Source organism: Hesperophylax consimilis, chromosome 26 (genome assembly GCF_061612785.1).
Source record: "Hesperophylax consimilis isolate HC1 chromosome 26, BYU_Hcon_1.0, whole genome shotgun sequence".
Classification (NCBI taxonomy): Eukaryota; Metazoa; Arthropoda; class Insecta; order Trichoptera; family Limnephilidae; genus Hesperophylax; species Hesperophylax consimilis.
In genome coordinates, this window is record NC_142861.1 from 17,588,733 (window position 1) to 17,609,302 (window position 20,570).

The window sequence follows — 20,570 nt, forward strand, 5'->3', positions numbered from 1 at the left end:
GAACCGATACTGAGTTTGAGAAGTACAATCCTGAATTCGGAATTTCCCCAACATGCTAATAAATCATATCTACTTTACTCATGCTAATAAATCGTATATCACTTAAAAGTACACGTTTTTGGTGACCGGTAAAAAAACATCTCTCGTTCACATGGCTTGTTGAAAAAATTATTGAATTAGAAATGATCTAAAAAAAACATGCACACATGGAAAAACTATGCATCTGGCAACACTGTTTGCAGGTCATAGATATACCACTTGCTGGTTATTTTGAATTTTGACGTTTCGCACAATGCTGCCAACATTCAAATAATTTGTTTATTTATGCGTTCGACCACGAAGGTGGTAAAACATATTCTCATAATGGCAACACGTGATCTTTGAAACAACTTTCTTCTTTGACGTTTATTATTCAAATTTCAAACTTTGACAATCAAGCGATGATCAAACGCCACAATAATGTATTTTTAAGCTCTCATAATACAACGACTGTGAAACATTTAAAATTTTAATGACAACAGCTGGATGATCTGCATTCAAGTGATCTTTTACAATGGGGGTGAAAGGATTGTGGACCATTTTGGGTCCGTTCTGCGAAAGGAAGCCACTGTACGAGGTAAAATTGATTTTATCGTATTTATTTCATCTTTTTTTGTTTAGACTGGAATCAAACCTCGAAACTGATATCGTAGGTAATCATTTTGGGTAAAATATCGATCGCGCTGGCCTCGCTTATTATGAATATTTTTTAGATAAAACCTTTAGATTCACCTTAATTAATGTACAACACAACTTTTAACCTTCGGGGCGGTGGAAAATATTGCAATAAAAATTTCGGTAATTATTTACCTACGACTACCGTTTGAGAAAATATTCCGTACATGTTAGGTTAGGTTGGATTAGGTAGAATTAAATCACAAACCAGTCTATACAAACCTAGCGTAGCCCACAAACTACTTGAAAACTGGGATATAACTCTAAAGGGGACGCGAGCAGGCGTTATTAAAGGGGCAATTTTTTGTAGTAGTAAAAACGGTAGTCGTAGGTAAATATTTACCCAAAATTTCAATTACGTAAAATTAAAATTAGCTTTCGTTTTGTGAAACGAGACCGCCATTTTCAAACTTTATTGTCAAATGTCATTTTGTTTTGTTGGTATTTCTGTTACTATAGGACGAAACGAACGGCTAGAATTGGCTAGAAACATAATCGCGCGGGCGTTTTTTTTAATGTTAAAAAATTCCGTCTAATTAGTATTTACCTAATATGTGTGCGTTGTGATTGAATTTTATTAGCTGGATTTTATTTTTTTACGTTCAAATTTTATTTGAGTTAACTATTTCTGCGATGTTGAGCGGCTACGCTAAGTTTCTGTAACATGGTTTATGATGAAAAAGAAAATGCCCCCTTTATACCGTCTGCTCGCGTCAAGGCAAGAAAAACATCCCAGTTTTCAATTAGTTTAGCGGCTACGCTAGGTTTGTGTAACATGGTTTTTGAGTTATATATATATATATATATATATATACCATGTTACACAAACCTAGCGTAGCCGCTAAACTAATTGAAAACTGGGATGTTTTTTTTGCCCTGACGCGAGCAGGCGGTATTAAGGGGAAACTTTCTTTTGAATCGCAAACCATGTTACACAAACCTAGCGTAGCCGCTAAACTACTTGAAAACTGGGATGTTTTTTTTTGCCTTGACGCGAGCAGGCGCTATAAAGGGGGCACTTTCTTTTGTACGAGTATTACAAACTTAGCGTAGCCGCTCAACATCGCAGAAATAGTTAACTTAAATAAAATTTGAACCTAAAAAAATAAAATCCATCTAATAAATTTCAATCACAACGCACACAATGCATGCATGTTAGGTAAATACTAATTTGACGGAATTTTTTAACATTAACAAAAACGCCCGCGCGATTGTCTCTAGGTACTTCTAGCCGTTCGTTTCGTCCTATAGTAACAGAAATACCAACAAAACAAAATGACATTTGACAATAAACAAATAAAGTTTGAAAATGGACGGTCTCGTTTCACAAAACGAAAGCTAATTTTAATTTTACGTAATTGAAATTTTTATTGCAATATTTTCCACCGCCCCGAAGGTTAAAAGTTGTGTCGTACATTAATTAAGGTGAATCTAAAGGTTTTATCTAAAAAATATTCATAATAAGCGAGGCCAGCGCGATCGAAATTTTACCTCATTTTGAAATAGATGTTTCACATTGTTATTAAACTGATACGAAATGTTTTAAAAATAATGTGTCCAGTAATTCTGGATATATAGCAAATATAAAATGATAACCGCAAACAATAGTCGAAGCATAAAGCAATTTGTGCAGTCGTTTCATTGCTCCACAATATTTATATGGTAATTATTCCGGATCTCTAAATAAAAAAATAAAAACGGATACAACGAAAGCGAATTTTCATTTTACGTAATTAAAAATTAAAATTTTTCCAAATGCAGTCAGTTTCCTTTTTTTTTATTTTTATATTAACTCCACACAGGAGGCCCTGAAGAAAATAATTTCCCTCAGGGCCTATGTCATCTTTGGGGATGCTGTGTGAAGGGTCTTTTTGTGGAGAGGAAGGAGTGAACATGGGTCTTGAAGAGTCCCATGTTGTAGGAGGGAGGAAACACAGAGGCCGGCAGTTCGTTCCACAGCCGAGCTGTTGAACTTAAGAACGAATCGTAGAAGCGACCCGTTCTCATGTGACAAATGTCAACTTGGGCGCGCGTTTGGCGTGTATCCCGACTACGCACCGGTGCCGAAGGGATCAATGACGCTAGTTCCTCAGAGCATCTTCCATTGTAATACCGATAGAACGAGGACAGCATACCTACCTGACGCCTGTGCTCTAAAGATTGCAGTCCGTTTGTTAAGATTGGGGAATCTATCAAACGGACTGCCCGTTTTTGCACAGAGTCAAGGGTTTTTTTCAGGTATTTAGGGGCTCCGGACCAGAGATGGCTGCCAAATTCGACAGTAGGGCGCACTTGCGATTTGTACAGGGTCAGCAGTTGTGTACTATTAAAGTATCTGCGGGCCCTGTACAGTACGTTATAGTAATTAAGGTGATTCAAAAGGTTTTATTTAGAAAAGAATCGTATTAAGCGTGGCCAGCGATCACGGATATTTACTGTTTATATTTCTTCAGCACGAAACAGTAAATTATATTATCATAGTATATTTATTATCTTACTCAAATTACGATACAATATGATACAAATGTACCCGGAGCACTCCTGTCCCGGCGCGACCAGTATGCCAGAGGGCATTAATTTTTTAGGACTTGGAACACATTCTCTGAGGAATAGAAGAATGCTGGAGTTCAATCTATCGGTATAATAGCAACCTAATAAGCCAATATTGGCATTTATGATGGGCAGAAGAATGAAGGAATTGTTTGATCTTTGTTTTTTCCTCCTTATGTCTTCTTCGTGCCTCTTCAATGTTCTTCTTGACTCTTCTTGGCCCTTCTTGGCTCTTCAAAGCTCTACTTAAACTTTCTCGCCTCTTGTTTCTCGACTCTTCTTGTCACTTCTTGGTTCTTCTTGACTCTTCTTGGCCCTACTTGGCTCTTCAAAGCTCTGCTTAAACTTTCTCGCCTCTTGTTTCTCGACTCTTCTTGTCACTTCTTGGTTCTTCTTGACTCTTCTTGGCTCTTCTATCGTCTTCCTGCATCTTCTTGCGTCATCCTGCCCTCTTTTTGTCTTTAGGATCTGGTCACTAAACACGGCTAGAACCATTTCAAGTAACTCTTATGCTCATTTAGTGGAAGATACTCTCAATATTGGCCTGGTGTAAGACCACAATTCAAAATTACGGTATTCAATTTCCTCTATTCTAGATCCGTGGAGAGAGAGTGGCTGTAGACCTGTCCGGATGGGTGTGTGACAGCCAGAATGTCACCGACTACCATGCCCAGCCACGTCTGTATCTCAGGCAAGCCCCTTTTAACATTTTTCACACATCAATCCTTAAATCATACATTAATCCTTAACTCGTACATTAATCCTTCTCATGTGTTAAATAAAGGCACTTTTTATGGTGTCAATCACATTTATTATCCACTTCCTTTCCTTTTATAATGATAAAATAGAAGGACGCTTCGGTCGCAAGATTTCAGAGGAAACTTTTGTTTTTCAAATAAAAGAAAATTATAAACTTACTTTAATTGAATGTGAAGTCTACTGTTCCCAGAATCACTGTGATATCTTTATGAAGGTTACCTGCAAAAACCTTTATTGCCAACTCTTCCGGCATTATTACTGGAGGGACAAGTGCACTCTTTCAGAGCGGGTGATCATTACTACCGTAACATTAACTTAAAAATCATAAATAAACATTCTTCTGCAGTCGTTTCCTTATTGCTGTGGATCGTGACCCATACTCCAATTTCCCGGGTGAACAAGGCTCCCATACCGAAGTTCTGAATGCCTGTGATATTTGATCACTCCTATGACGGCCGGCGTGGTCTAGTGGTATACGCTTTTGACTACAGATCCGAAGGTCGCGGGTTCGAACCCGGCGTGCGCAAATAAATTTTATTTGATTAATTTGTGTTATTTCACAATTAATTAATTTAAAATAATATATAGTATATTTGCGGCACGTTCCAGAGTGGAAGATACTCTCAGTATCGCCCTGGTGTAAGACCACCATTCAGAATTGAAACGTTGCTTGAAATGGCTTTAGCCGTGTTTGGTGACCAGATCTGAATAGCCAGGTACTTCCCCACCTTCCTCTTCCCCATCTCCCTCCCCTCCCCAATACCCTCAGCCTCACAACATACCCCAATTGGGGATGCCATAGTCTCACTGGCTCCAGACGGGAGCAGTTGGGACTCTTGTGCGGTATTACTGTAAAAAAAAAAAAAAAAATGTATTGGTAATCTTCCTCAGTTTCCCTTGCTAAACACTTTGCCAGTGACCACGATTTTCTCCAGGTTCGAGTTAATTAACGTAAAACCTGTATTTATTTATATTTCTAGGAACCTGTATTTCCGCACAAGCTATCTTCTTCTGCATGAGGTGGTGCCCGTATTTGTTCTGGAAGGGGAGGCCCCCGCCCTCAAGGCCGTGGCTATGGCGGCCCGGGTCCAGGCGCAGGCCCTGGCTCGAGGGGGGGCTCCACGCAATCCGACCCGGGCCCAAAACACCTCGAGGAAGAGATTTGCAACAGTTCTGGGACATGTAAATGGATTTTATTACCTAATATTGTCTATTATTACTCTTAAGATAATACAATACCCTTAAATAAATTCTGAATCTCAACATAAGTGAAGAAGCTATGTACAAAAAATTTGTAACGCACGGCCCTGGTGTATTATTGGAGAGACCTACGGTTGCATTTGCCCTAGCAAATCTCTAAAATAAAGTGGTAATCTTAACGACATACGTGAAGAAGTCATGTAAAAAAAGTATTTGGCGCGCAGCCCTGCGTTTTGGTTGGATCTACGGTCCAATTTGCCCTATTTGTACGTGTAGGATCTTGTTTGTTTGTAGTGTGACAATGAAAGATAATGATGGTGTTGTGTCACAGTGTTTATTTTAAGTCAGTATAATTGCGCCGTTGGGAGATGGCTCTGGTCCGATGACGATGATATCAGGTGTAGACGACGATGGCGGCGATGGAGTCGTGGAGACCGGCCTCGTGGATGCGTTCAGCACTGATGAAGACGTGGGGTCTTCCCGGTACTCCAGTGTGAACGAGGTAGGCGAAGCTGCGATGGACTGGTCTGCAGATGAGCGGAAGATGCTGACCGGCGAAGATGCCACGGGGCCGAGGCGCAGACTAACCTTATGCCAAGTCGGACTTGTTGATTGGAATGATTATGTACTTAGGTCCTCCCCCGCTTATATAGCTGCTGATTCCTTTGTTCTTGTCTGCCACGGGTTGGAGTAGTGTCTGGACGTCGAACCCGCAGGATCGCTGACTCGGTTCATTGTATGAACGTTTACATCACCCTGTATGCAAACATTCTCTTATCAGCAGTTTAAGTATCGCAGTACCGAAATATTTCAATTGAAGTTTCGTAAGTCTGATTGTTAATTCAGCTTTTTAACTCGTGCGGTCTGGTTATGATATGATGACCCTAGGAGTGGTGACGTAACCGCTCTATACGTATTACTAAAATCTCAGATGTTCCTCGTGAAGTTACTAATTCATGGCCTGTAAAAATAAAATCAAGTGCTTACCTCTTCATTCTATTCTAAAGTTTTATAGTTGAAAAACGTTACATAAAATATTTGAATAGTTAGGTAATGTTTTTATTAATCTTAAATATAAATAACTTACATCCTTAGGTATCGGTCTAAATAATATATATATTACCGTTACGAAATCGTCAGAATTAATTCAAATGTAACCCTCGACTAAACTCCCGTTATTAGAGTCTTGTGTCGCATTAAAAAGCCTTCTAGTGTGAGATTTTCCACTATAATATTTTCTGAATTATTTTACATAGTTGTAATTACATATGCGATTATGTATCAACTAGTGCAGACGTGTGAAAAATAACCGGATATTGTAATTATTGTAGGATTTGTGTAAAATATTTGCCTCGTGATCATTGCCTAGTAAAATAATTAGAGACAATCGTAAATTTACCGTTAACACCGTTAGTAAACTTTAAAAATCATCATTCAGATTTAGATTTGTCAAAAATTTAAACAAAAGTAATACACAATTTGAGATTTTCATGGCCAAAAGTATTATGGTGGTTTTTTTTTTTGGGTATTATGCCGTGTTGCGCTACCTCCTTCTTTAGCCAACGTTTCGGACAGCATTACAGGGCAGTTACATCAGGGCAGACATTCTTTAGCCAACGTTTCGGACAGCATTACAGGGCAGTTACATCAGGGCAGACATTCTTTAGCCAACGTTTCGGACAGCATTACAGGGCAGTTACATCAGGGCAGACATTCTTTAGCCAACGTTTCGGACAGCATTACAGGGCAGTTACATCAGGGCAGACATTCTTTAGCCAACGTTTCGGACAGCATTACAGGGCAGTTACATCAGGGCAGACATTCTTTAGCCAACGTTTCGGACAGCATTACAGGGCAGTTACATCAGGGCAGACATTCTTTAGCCAACGTTTCGGACAGCATTACAGGGCAGTTACATCAGGGCAGACATTCTTTAGCCAACGTTTCGGACAGCATTACAGGGCAGTTACATCAGGGCAGACATTCTTTAGCCAACGTTTCGGACAGCATTACAGGGCAGTTACATCAGGGCAGACATTCTTTAGCCAACGTTTCGGACAGCATTACAGGGCAGTTACATCAGGGCAGACATTCTTTAGCCAACGTTTCGGACAGCATTACAGGGCAGTTACATCAGGGCAGACATTCTTTAGCCAACGTTTCGGACAGCATTACAGGGCAGTTACATCAGGGCAGACATTCTTTAGCCAACGTTTCGGACAGCATTACAGGGCAGTTACATCAGGGCAGACATTCTTTAGCCAACGTTTCGGACAGCATTACAGGGCAGTTACATCAGGGCAGACATTCTTTAGCCAACGTTTCGGACAGCATTACAGGGCAGTTACATCAGGGCAGACATTCTTTAGCCAACGTTTCGGACAGCATTACAGGGCAGTTACATCAGGGCAGACATTCTTTAGCCAACGTTTCGGACAGCATTACAGGGCAGTTACATCAGGGCAGACATTCTTTAGCCAACGTTTCGGACAGCATTACAGGGCAGTTACATCAGGGCAGACATTCTTTAGCCAACGTTTCGGACAGCATTACAGGGCAGTTACATCAGGGCAGACATTCTTTAGCCAACGTTTCGGACAGCATTACAGGGCAGTTACATCAGGGCAGACATTCTTTAGCCAACGTTTCGGACAGCATTACAGGGCAGTTACATCAGGGCAGACATTCTTTAGCCAACGTTTCGGACAGCATTACAGGGCAGTTACATCAGGGCAGACATTCTTTAGCCAACGTTTCGGACAGCATTACAGGGCAGTTACATCAGGGCAGACATTCTTTAGCCAACGTTTCGGACAGCATTACAGGGCAGTTACATCAGGGCAGACATTCTTTAGCCAACGTTTCGGACAGCATTACAGGGCAGTTACATCAGGGCAGACATTCTTTAGCCAACGTTTCGGACAGCATTACAGGGCAGTTACATCAGGGCAGACATTCTTTAGCCAACGTTTCGGACAGCATTACAGGGCAGTTACATCAGGGCAGACATTCTTTAGCCAACGTTTCGGACAGCATTACAGGGCAGTTACATCAGGGCAGACATTCTTTAGCCAACGTTTCGGACAGCATTACAGGGCAGTTACATCAGGGCAGACATTCTTTAGCCAACGTTTCGGACAGCATTACAGGGCAGTTACATCAGGGCAGACATTCTTTAGCCAACGTTTCGGACAGCATTACAGGGCAGTTACATCAGGGCAGACATTCTTTAGCCAACGTTTCGGACAGCATTACAGGGCAGTTACATCAGGGCAGACATTCTTTAGCCAACGTTTCGGACAGCATTACAGGGCAGTTACATCAGGGCAGACATTCTTTAGCCAACGTTTCGGACAGCATTACAGGGCAGTTACATCAGGGCAGACATTCTTTAGCCAACGTTTCGGACAGCATTACAGGGCAGTTACATCAGGGCAGACATTCTTTAGCCAACGTTTCGGACAGCATTACAGGGCAGTTACATCAGGGCAGACATTCTTTAGCCAACGTTTCGGACAGCATTACAGGGCAGTTACATCAGGGCAGACATTCTTTAGCCAACGTTTCGGACAGCATTACAGGGCAGTTACATCAGGGCAGACATTCTTTAGCCAACGTTTCGGACAGCATTACAGGGCAGTTACATCAGGGCAGACATTCTTTAGCCAACGTTTCGGACAGCATTACAGGGCAGTTACATCAGGGCAGACATTCTTTAGCCAACGTTTCGGACAGCATTACAGGGCAGTTACATCAGGGCAGACATTCTTTAGCCAACGTTTCGGACAGCATTACAGGGCAGTTACATCAGGGCAGACATTCTTTAGCCAACGTTTCGGACAGCATTACAGGGCAGTTACATCAGGGCAGACATTCTTTAGCCAACGTTTCGGACAGCATTACAGGGCAGTTACATCAGGGCAGACATTCTTTAGCCAACGTTTCGGACAGCATTACAGGGCAGTTACATCAGGGCAGACATTCTTTAGCCAACGTTTCGGACAGCATTACAGGGCAGTTACATCAGGGCAGACATTCTTTAGCCAACGTTTCGGACAGCATTACAGGGCAGTTACATCAGGGCAGACATTCTTTAGCCAACGTTTCGGACAGCATTACAGGGCAGTTACATCAGGGCAGACATTCTTTAGCCAACGTTTCGGACAGCATTACAGGGCAGTTACATCAGGGCAGACATTCTTTAGCCAACGTTTCGGACAGCATTACAGGGCAGTTACATCAGGGCAGACATTCTTTAGCCAACGTTTCGGACAGCATTACAGGGCAGTTACATCAGGGCAGACATTCTTTAGCCAACGTTTCGGACAGCATTACAGGGCAGTTACATCAGGGCAGACATTCTTTAGCCAACGTTTCGGACAGCATTACAGGGCAGTTACATCAGGGCAGACATTCTTTAGCCAACGTTTCGGACAGCATTACAGGGCAGTTACATCAGGGCAGACATTCTTTAGCCAACGTTTCGGACAGCATTACAGGGCAGTTACATCAGGGCAGACATTCTTTAGCCAACGTTTCGGACAGCATTACAGGGCAGTTACATCAGGGCAGACATTCTTTAGCCAACGTTTCGGACAGCATTACAGGGCAGTTACATCAGGGCAGACATTCTTTAGCCAACGTTTCGGACAGCATTACAGGGCAGTTACATCAGGGCAGACATTCTTTAGCCAACGTTTCGGACAGCATTACAGGGCAGTTACATCAGGGCAGACATTCTTTAGCCAACGTTTCGGACAGCATTACAGGGCAGTTACATCAGGGCAGACATTCTTTAGCCAACGTTTCGGACAGCATTACAGGGCAGTTACATCAGGGCAGACATTCTTTAGCCAACGTTTCGGACAGCATTACAGGGCAGTTACATCAGGGCAGACATTCTTTAGCCAACGTTTCGGACAGCATTACAGGGCAGTTACATCAGGGCAGACATTCTTTAGCCAACGTTTCGGACAGCATTACAGGGCAGTTACATCAGGGCAGACATTCTTTAGCCAACGTTTCGGACAGCATTACAGGGCAGTTACATCAGGGCAGACATTCTTTAGCCAACGTTTCGGACAGCATTACAGGGCAGTTACATCAGGGCAGACATTCTTTAGCCAACGTTTCGGACAGCATTACAGGGCAGTTACATCAGGGCAGACATTCTTTAGCCAACGTTTCGGACAGCATTACAGGGCAGTTACATCAGGGCAGACATTCTTTAGCCAACGTTTCGGACAGCATTACAGGGCAGTTACATCAGGGCAGACATTCTTTAGCCAACGTTTCGGACAGCATTACAGGGCAGTTACATCAGGGCAGACATTCTTTAGCCAACGTTTCGGACAGCATTACAGGGCAGTTACATCAGGGCAGACATTCTTTAGCCAACGTTTCGGACAGCATTACAGGGCAGTTACATCAGGGCAGACATTCTTTAGCCAACGTTTCGGACAGCATTACAGGGCAGTTACATCAGGGCAGACATTCTTTAGCCAACGTTTCGGACAGCATTACAGGGCAGTTACATCAGGGCAGACATTCTTTAGCCAACGTTTCGGACAGCATTACAGGGCAGTTACATCAGGGCAGACATTTTTAAATCCTCTTTTTTTATCCATTTTTAAACACGGCAGGTCGTCACACACTACATGCGAATCAATTTTTATGATGGACTGTAATCTATATTTTCTTAACCTTTCAAATGAACACAACTACTTGGGAAGCTAGTTAACATTAAGTTAGAATTAGGCACTGACTTACCCCTGGTCCGTATACACACACGTCTTGTAAGAGCACAAATGAACTTTTCTGGTTCTCTTAGCAGACTCGATATTTTATACATTCTGAGGGTCACTTAATGTGTACACTGCACAGCCTGTCGTAAGAGAGTGATTGGATATGGATAAAATGTTCCTATTGTCATTCAGGGGGCCTACTCTGTACCTTTCGAAACTTTCCTGCCGCTGGTTTATCCACCTCACAAACCCTTTATTAACCCTTCCCTTACGGTGTTAAAAAATTCCACGTCCTTCGGGGCTATACACTCAGTAAATAATTATATATTGTAATTACTTTCAATGCAATACTTAAATGTATTGCGGAGGAATACCAACAAATTTGAACACTGTTTTTAGCATATTTACAGAGATATTTTATTTATTAGTTTTTTTTTTTTTTTTTTTTTTTTTAATTCTTTATATTGGCTTTCACCCATTAAGAGTGATCCCGGCCATACATTACAACATTTTTCTTATCAATAAATACAACACTTTTCCTATTAATAAATACAACAAATTACAGGATAAAATTGACATGATTGACAAAACAACATTGATAAAACAACATAACACAACATATCGTAACATAAATAAACCAAACATAACATAAACACAACACAACATAACATAACACAACATAACACAACATAACATAACACAACATAACACAACACAACATAACATAACATAACACCACACAACATAACACAACACAACATAACACAACATAACATAACACAACATAAGCACAACATAACATAACACAACATAAACACAAACATAACACACTTAACATAAACGGTACAGAGCTGGTAACAGCAGATCATCACAAAATTATAAAAATAGGAACCTGTGTACAATATAAGTGGGCGCCTTTCGTTATTAAACCAAAGATTTTTCTAAAATTAGTAGCGTTTTTTTAAAACAGAATTTTGAAATTGGCAATCTTACAAACAAACACATCATATGGGAGTAAAGAAATGTGATTATAAAACATAAAGATAAACATAACACAAACATACTATGAACATAACATAAACATATCATAACATAACATGCACATAACATGAACATAACATATCATAAACATAAACCTACCATAAACATAACATGGGTGTAACATAAACATAACTTAACAAAAACAATACAGAGCTGGTAATAATGGGTAATTACAAAATTATAAAAAAAAGGAACCTGTGCACAATAGTAGTGGGAATTTTTTGTTATTTAAAAGAACAGATTTTTCCAAAATTAGAAGCATTATTTTTTTTTAAAAACAGTTCTATGATATGAATATAAAAAAATACAATAAAAGAATCAAGAAAAATATACAAATGCATAAAGAATAGTGTTTTAACTCAGTCAAAATATGCAGAGTTGGGATTAGTAAAAATAGATGAAAATAGGAACCTGAACAAGTGAATACAAATGAAAGTGAAAGAAATTTGGTTTATATTTATTATTATGGTCAGATATTAAGGCCATTTTTATAAATAAATTTTGCCAACAAATGGTAAATTTCAGGAGTGTTTAAACTAAGAAGGCAGGGAATACTGGTAGGCAATTTAATATCAAGTTTTACCAATTCATGCATGAAGTTTGGAAATTGGTCATTGATAGGACACACCGAGTATCCTCTGACCCACAATCACAGTACGGCGAACTGACTATGTGGAACCTGGCAAGATGGCTAAGACAACAAGTGTGACCCAGCCGCTACAGGGTTAAGGAAGAAATATATTTTTTAGGCATGGTAGTGTATTTGTGAAACCAGGGCTTAATAGGAATAGAAGGTTGAATTAATGAGTACTGGTGACCTTTTATCAGAGAAGATTTTTTCCATTCAGAAGACCATTGGAGTTGGTACTTAGTTTTTAGAATAGGGAAATGGTCTCTAAGATGTTCACTCAGTTGACAGCACCGGCAAGGAAAGGTTAAACCACGAACTTACTGGTTTGTTAACCCGAATGATACCGAGTAGGCCCCCAGGTAGGTAATCTAAACTGTCAGACAGGGGACAGGTAATTGGGTAAGGGAATGCAGGGACATATATTAGTGAGAGATGCATTGTAATGCCCAAAAATAAACCAATATAAAAAGAAAACTCTTTTCAAAAATAGAATTTTTATTAAAATTAATTTATTACAATAAAATTAAAAGTTCATTGAACTTGAATAATGTTATGCATTATGCAGAAATACGGAAGAATATTTCATAAAATTTCATTGAATTAGTATGTTTAATTATGTATTAATAATTTCAGTGCGAGAAGTTGCTCTCCAGTATGGGCCTGCAGTGTGTGACTGGTGTTGGAGAAGCAGAAGCCATGTGCGCCCATCTCAACCAAAGTGGGGTAAGACTGAACTTTTATATTTCATGTCTTATTACATAATTATACTAAAATTTGGCCAGCTTAGAGATTCCTAAGTACCACATGTACGACCAATCCAACGTGCTCTTAGAAATAGTAGTGCTTAGAAGGACCAAAACTCAATCAGGCAACTACTCAATAGAAATACAATCTAATAACTGAGGTGTAGGTACTAGTAAGATAATAATAATCAGACACTTCTCCCCTTGGCATTTGTTGAGATCGAAATATTATTTCAATGAGTACTCTACAGAAACACAGTTAAGTCTTTTATCCGATGGTGGCGGTATTATCCTGGGGGCGTTGGTGAGATCCAGGGGGCGGTGGTAGCCTCGAGGGCCTATGGTGGGCGATGAAAAGCTCCAAGGAGGCTGCGTTGGGCTCATAAAGTGGGCAATGAGCCAGATATGGTTGGGTTAGGTTAGGTTAGAGTGATACTGAGATACTGGTAGTATCTTCCCAGAGTGGAAGATACTACCAGTATCGCCCTGGTGTAAGACCACCATTCAGAATTGAAACGTTGCTCCAAATGGCTTTAGCCGTGTTTAGTGACTAGATCTGAATAGCCAGGTACTTCCCCACCTTCCTCTTTCCCTTCCCCACTTACCTTCAGCCTCACAACATCCCCCAATTGGGGATGCCATAGTCTCACTGGCTCCAGACGGGAGCAGTTGGGACTCTTGTGAGGTATTCACTATAAAAAAAAATAAAAAAAAAGGTGTCCATATAAGAGATCCATGTAAAGATTTATTTATTGGACAATTTGTATAGCGCCGCTTTTGTGAGATATCACCTCAGGGGCGCTTTATAGTTGATGCAGGTATTACAGAAAATATAAATATTACAAAAATAAAGTGAAGTTAAGTTAAATAAAATGAAGTACAGGAACAGGTGACCTAAGATAGAAGATGGATTAATTTAATTAATTCACTTCATTTATTTAAGATGCATATACACGGTGTCCGGAAACTCGTAGTACAAGCGGGAAACTGGAGAATCTACACCACATGGGGAACCCAAAAAAACATAAAGTTTTTTGATTTGAGCATTTTCAAAAAAAAAAAAAAAAAACCAAAAAAAAATATTTTTCGGCTATTTTAGGGTTAAAGTTTTTTCTCGTGTTTAGGGTTGAATAACAGATGTTTTAACCCTGCAGAGCAGAAATATTTTATGATTACACCGGGTTAAATCAGTTAAATGAAGGGTGATTTCAAAATAATGCTTCAAATCCGAGTTTCTTCATTTGTTTTACTTTCAAATAGTTTTAATTAGTTGGGTACTTTGATCTTCAGTAATAATTTATAAGAATTTGATTAAAAAAAATAAAAAATAAAAAATCAACTTCAAACTCGATTTACTCGATAACGAAAGCTCAAATAAAAAAAAAATATACTACAAAATCGACTCCAAATGTGATGTAGATTCACCAGTTTCCCGCTTGTACTACGAGTTTCCGGACACCCTGTATATGTATACTTTTCTATAAATCCACCTAACCCATTAGGCGCATTTTGCACTTGTGTTCTATAATTAATTATGAAACATCCTAATATCATAGAACTACCTTCTTCTTCTGGTGCTAGTTAAATTAGAAAGAGTATTTATTGATGTATTTTTAAATGTAAGAATGTTAGTTGTAAGTCTCTACATATGTAAATATATATATCATTAAGAGGGCGCCTTCCGTGTAAAGAATTTAGATTTGGGTGACACCCCCAAAAAAAACAATATTTAGTTTTAAAAGAATCCGACAGAGGTGCCACTGTCTGAATTCGTATTAGGAATTTTGGGGATTTAATAATTTAAATGACGGAATTAAATTACCGACATCTATTGCCATTTTAGAAAAACAAACCCATTTTTAGTTGGCACGGAGCAAATTATAAAGAAAGTTGAAATGAAGATGGTTCTCAAAATTTGGGTTTATTACGGATTTAATTAATTAAATATTTTTTTAAATTTTACAAAAAAGTAATTTGTATAGGTATAAAAAATTACTTTATTTTACTAAAATACTACATAAAATACTTTAAAAAAAGTTAATTTATAACTTTTATAAAATCAATTAATATTTCATAATATATATAATATATCAATAAGGTTTTTCTTATATATTATTATTTTCTTATAACTTTACAGGGTGTCCGGGGGTAAAGTGCTCAAACTTCAGGAGGTTATTCTAAATGCTAGTATAAGTAAAAAAGAAATGGAAATTTTTTCCACTAAAATTTATTTTCCAAAAAAAAGAAGAAATTGTTTTTTTTCTTTACAAAAAAATAAACTTTTTTACCCGAAAACTATCTTAAAACGTTGCAAATCAGAAGACCTTTTTGTAATTATTTATTTATTCATTTAAACAATGCAATAATTATAAAGAGTAATAAAACATGTATGCAACATAAAATTATATTCTAAAATGTGAAAGGGGCTTTATTTATTAACATTTTTATGAAATTACTACTTTTAATAGTTTAAGCTTTCAGTGAACTTTCAATTTTATTTTTAGCTTCTCTAAATTGTCAAATAAAATTTAATCACAAAAACAAGATTCACTCAAAATGAAGGATTGGTGGTTCCGATATGCTCCTATAAATACGGTGAACGAACCCTAAACTATAAACTTATTACCCTAAACATGCTTCGAGCGAAATGCGGATCTGGAAACCTTATCGTCAATCTGAGCAAAGAGTTGGCATAACGTCAAAAAAAATTGTTGGAGTGTGACATGTGTCGCGTCAATAATAATAATAATAATAATACTTGGATGACTTGTATAGCGCCGTTTTTGTGCAAAAACATCTCAAGGGCAAAATTTACAGTCATGGCGACTAACGCGCATTTCTCCCACTCCCTTGAAACTAACACATTTTTCTTGTTGAACAATTTTTGGGAAATCGGGGGTATGTTAACAGCCGTCAAAGGCTCGGACAGTTCAGCAAGTCCAATTCCTGCAGGAGTCATCCCCGATACTGCTGCTACATTGACGTCCATGGTATGTTTAGGTTTTGGGTCGCATGTGTTGACTGTAAATTTGGCGCGACCCATGTTACATTCAAACAGTATTTTGAACATAAGGCCAAATCTTTTCTCAGATATGACAATAAGATTTCCAAATCCGCATCCAAAAGGAGGATGGTCCGATATGGATTTCAATTGTACATTCTTGTTTACGTACACACGTACATCAGATAAACTGTAAAAAAAATAAAGTAATAAATAACAAAATAAATATTTCACAACACAATAATTTCATCGAAAATCTTAAATCCGTGTCACCTTTCTACATTTTCTATATTTTCCTTAAGAGATAATCCTTAGGTAATGCCTTTTCAGATTGTTCGTGGAAGCTAGAAAAAAATAAAATCATTGATTATAACTGCACTTCAAGTGACCTTTTAAATAACAGTAATGGGCTCAAATGATTTTATTATTACCTCCGTGCTTTAACATCTTTACAAGACTCGGGCAAAACATTCTGTAGCGGAGTATAGATTTCACATCTGAAAAATAATTAAAGAGTTTATTGAAAATAGAACACCTAGGTACGGTTAGTCAAAAAACGTACAATACAGTCAATTCTGGGTAGAAATTGTACAGTTGACATTCAGGACAGGTTCACTCCCTCCTCCTTAAAAAATACCCTCTATACAGCATTCTCAAAGATGACACAGGCTCTGAGAGAAATTATTTTCTTCAGGGCCTCCTTCCGACATAAAAAAATAACATCACTGAACTAAATTAAATTCCCCACAGTTTCAGAACTTTCAATAGCTTCTTTCGCTCGCATGTTTATTATTTTTCTGGATTCCACGTTCGAGTATTGTTATTTGAAACAGATGGCCCATATATTATTATTACATATTATATTATATTTCGGACATCGTTGCAGTGTGAATCATTAGAGCAGATGTAAAGTGACGTGTGTATTTGTGTACGTAGAAAGTTAATTCACAAATAGGTAAATCACGATCGTATAGGTATTCCTCAACAAGAAAACTAAATTAATAAAAATTTACCCCGTAATTTCTAATGCATTGGAATTAGTTTTATTTCCCAAAGTACCTATTCTGAAAAAAATAAATTAATAAATTTTTACTACACAATACATAAATAAAAATATGAATTATTAATTTTTATAGTAAATTATCGTTTATAATAAATATAAGCTTATAAATCAAATATTGTATTATTTTCTTCTCACCTATTAGATAGGATATAATTTTATGAGATATCATTTTTTCTTTGAAATACGGGATGTCTTTCGTGTATTTCCCATCTTTGAAAAAAAATATTTATTAACTGATAAACTTTACACGCTTAAAAATTATCTTTATAGATTCAAATATTTGCACGTAATCGCATCTCTGTAGATCATAAAACGTTGAACGACACGTCTGCCCCCAAAGCCCTCGAGTCGGCGAATGAAGTATTCAAAGAAAGATAGGTTAATCTTCAAGTCAGAGCGAGCGGGCAATAATAAATATGATTTAAAAGCAATAGGCGTAAGCGACAGTTGTGAAAATGTTTAATAAATCACGGCGTATTTCAAAAATAGCAAAAATTACTTTTGGGGTCTATTGAGTAGCATTAAAAGAAGCATTGTGATTTTTTTCATACATATAACTTGTAAAATAACAGAAATAAAAGTGTTAATAATATTTTTCGGAGCATACTTTGCGATTTATTTCTATCGAGGGAATTTCAAATAATTACCGTTTCGGCTTTTGGAACAAATAGATACTATCTTAAAGAATAACATATATTTTTTTAAGAGCTTAAAAACTTCAAACTTTTAAGAAAAATATCTCAGAAATTGGATGAAATTCGAATAGTGGGCCCTTAAACCAGGTTCGAGGACGGCTTTACCACACCAATGTTGAACGGGCGTGTAAGAATCAGTGAGACGGAAAGTGTGAAAATTTGTATCAGATTGAAATGTATTTTTTTATAACTATTCCAGACGGGGGGCAGCGGGGGTGGTCTAAACCCCAGCGGAGGTGGCAGCGGAGGGGTGTACCGGGTGGTGGGAGTGGGCCCCGCCGACATCGGGGCGCACCTGCGCCTGCTCGGGGAGAGCCTCACCATCATCGGGGAGCGTCTCAAGGAGCATGAGGTCAAAATAAAGCTATTATTTTTTATACCTTTATGTTTAATTTAGTAATGTGTTATACATGCACGGAAGTTGACTGAATGCTGTAGAAATAAGCGGCGGCATAAGTGTGTTAAACCATGTGTAGCCGTGTTAAAAATGGGAAATTCGAATAGAATGCAGGACTAATGAATGCAAGATTAATGAATGAGATTTAGAAATGGACACATAGATAGTTTGGGCATGACAAGCGAATAAATGAAGAAAGGAGAATATATATATATACATATAATGGACACCAAAGAAGACACGGCACAATCAAATTCTTAAGTTGGATTATGTCAAGAGTCAGAATAACAATAATAAAAAATATGTAATCGGAAGAGAATTTATAAATCTGTGAAGGAAGTAAGGCTTGGGTGGCGGTCTATCCTCTGCTGGCCTACCCCTGCGGAGAAATAGCATGATGGTTGATTGGTTACTTTTTTTAACCAGAGAACATGCGAGCATTTTAATATAATCCTTATTAGAATAATTTGCGATGCGATTTTGACCAAAATGTATGAAAAACAAAATCAGCATCATTTGGGCAAATAAAATGTTAGGTTCCACTAATATTTTTCTGTTTTATGCTCCGGCGATCAACAGTTTAAATACTCATTAACATGTTACAGGGTCAAATAGCCGTGTCGGGTTCAGTGTCAGTCCTCCTGGACACGCTCCTGTGTTCGTTGGCGCCCCTGGTCTGTCTGACGGCCCACATCCCCGCCATAGCGCCGCCCATCCCGCTGCTACAGGACACCCTACACAACATTGCGTACATCATGCCCGGACTCTAATAGCCCCTGCAGATTAAGAAAGAAATTACAGCTGGAAACGTATCACAAATGTTACACTACTATTATTATGAAGGGAATTCACGGTCATTGTTACTGATTACTGCAATAAATGCACAGGGTTTATTCTATTTGGGTTAATCTGTTCCAAGTATAAGTAGTTAAGATTAAATTTAATTTATTTTAAATTTAACATATAATGTAATAGTTTATTAGGCATGTCTGTAATAAAGCAAAGCAGTAAATAAATATGATTTTTGAGTTAGTCAACTAACTTGCTAGCTTGATTCAGTTTATATCGATTTCCGAGAGATTGCAGCAGTAGCTCTATATGAGGTCGTATGTATCACCTAGCTTCAAGCAACCTATCGACAAACTCTGGAACTTAAGTATTTGTAGCCATGCCACTCCCAGACCTATCTGGCAACGTGGACTAATTTCGCCAAGATGCTTGTAGCAATGATGAAGTGGCGACCATATATCGTTCGCCGGATGTCGGTAGATATATATATATATATATATATCACACTGTCTATTTGACGACCATCATGGGCAAATATGCATCTAAAGGGGTAATCACCGACATTTAACAACCGACATGCAGTCGCTACCGTACGTATATATTTTAACCCTGTTTCTAGTTCTATTACGAACGATAAAAAAATTCTCACAAATATTGTGTAATCTGAACAATTCTGAACGATTTCTGTTAACAAACATACAAATTACACGGGTTTGTGAATTAGTATGTTTTTTTTTTTATAAAACCTGCAAACATAATATAAATGATGAAATACAGTGGAACCTCTCATATCGAGTTCAATTCGTTCCAGAATCTTACTTGTTATGTGAAACACTCATTACTTATTTTTCTACGTTTATTCAAATAAAATTACATACTTATAAATTGTTAAGGAGCGTAACAACCTTGAATGCGATTTCGATTTGCAAAAAACGATAAAAAAATCGAAATAACTAGTTTTTTATTTATGAATTTATGACAATTAACTCATTATTTTTTACTAGAAAGCTGTCTAGAGACATTTGTTTTTGCTGACGCTTCTTAATTTGGTGAAAATGTGACGCAGCATTATCATTGAAGTAGAAAACATAGCCACCTCCTTATTAGGGTGATGCTTCTCAATGTAGATGCAACAGTTTCCTGTGCTTTCATCATTTCTCTTATTGCGACAGAAGATTGTTGTTCTGCTACTTTCTCCTCATCCACTGACAAACTCTCCTCCATAACTTGTTGCTGTGAAACA

At 38.1% G+C, this 20,570-nt stretch overlaps 1 protein-coding gene across 1 annotated transcript; it reads left to right on the forward strand.

Moving 5' to 3' along the window:
- Positions 1–89: 89 nt before the first annotated feature.
- LOC149411223 (flap endonuclease GEN-like) lies at positions 90–20,050 on the forward strand. The gene is made up of 6 exons (XM_089647172.1): positions 90–616; positions 3,861–3,955; positions 5,004–5,205; positions 13,273–13,362; positions 18,341–18,493; positions 19,144–20,050. The coding sequence occupies exons 1-6, from the start codon at positions 554–556 to the stop codon at positions 19,306–19,308; spliced, it is 768 nt and encodes a 255-aa protein (XP_089503298.1). The 5' UTR covers positions 90–553; the 3' UTR covers positions 19,309–20,050.
- Positions 20,051–20,570: the final 520 nt, after the last annotated feature.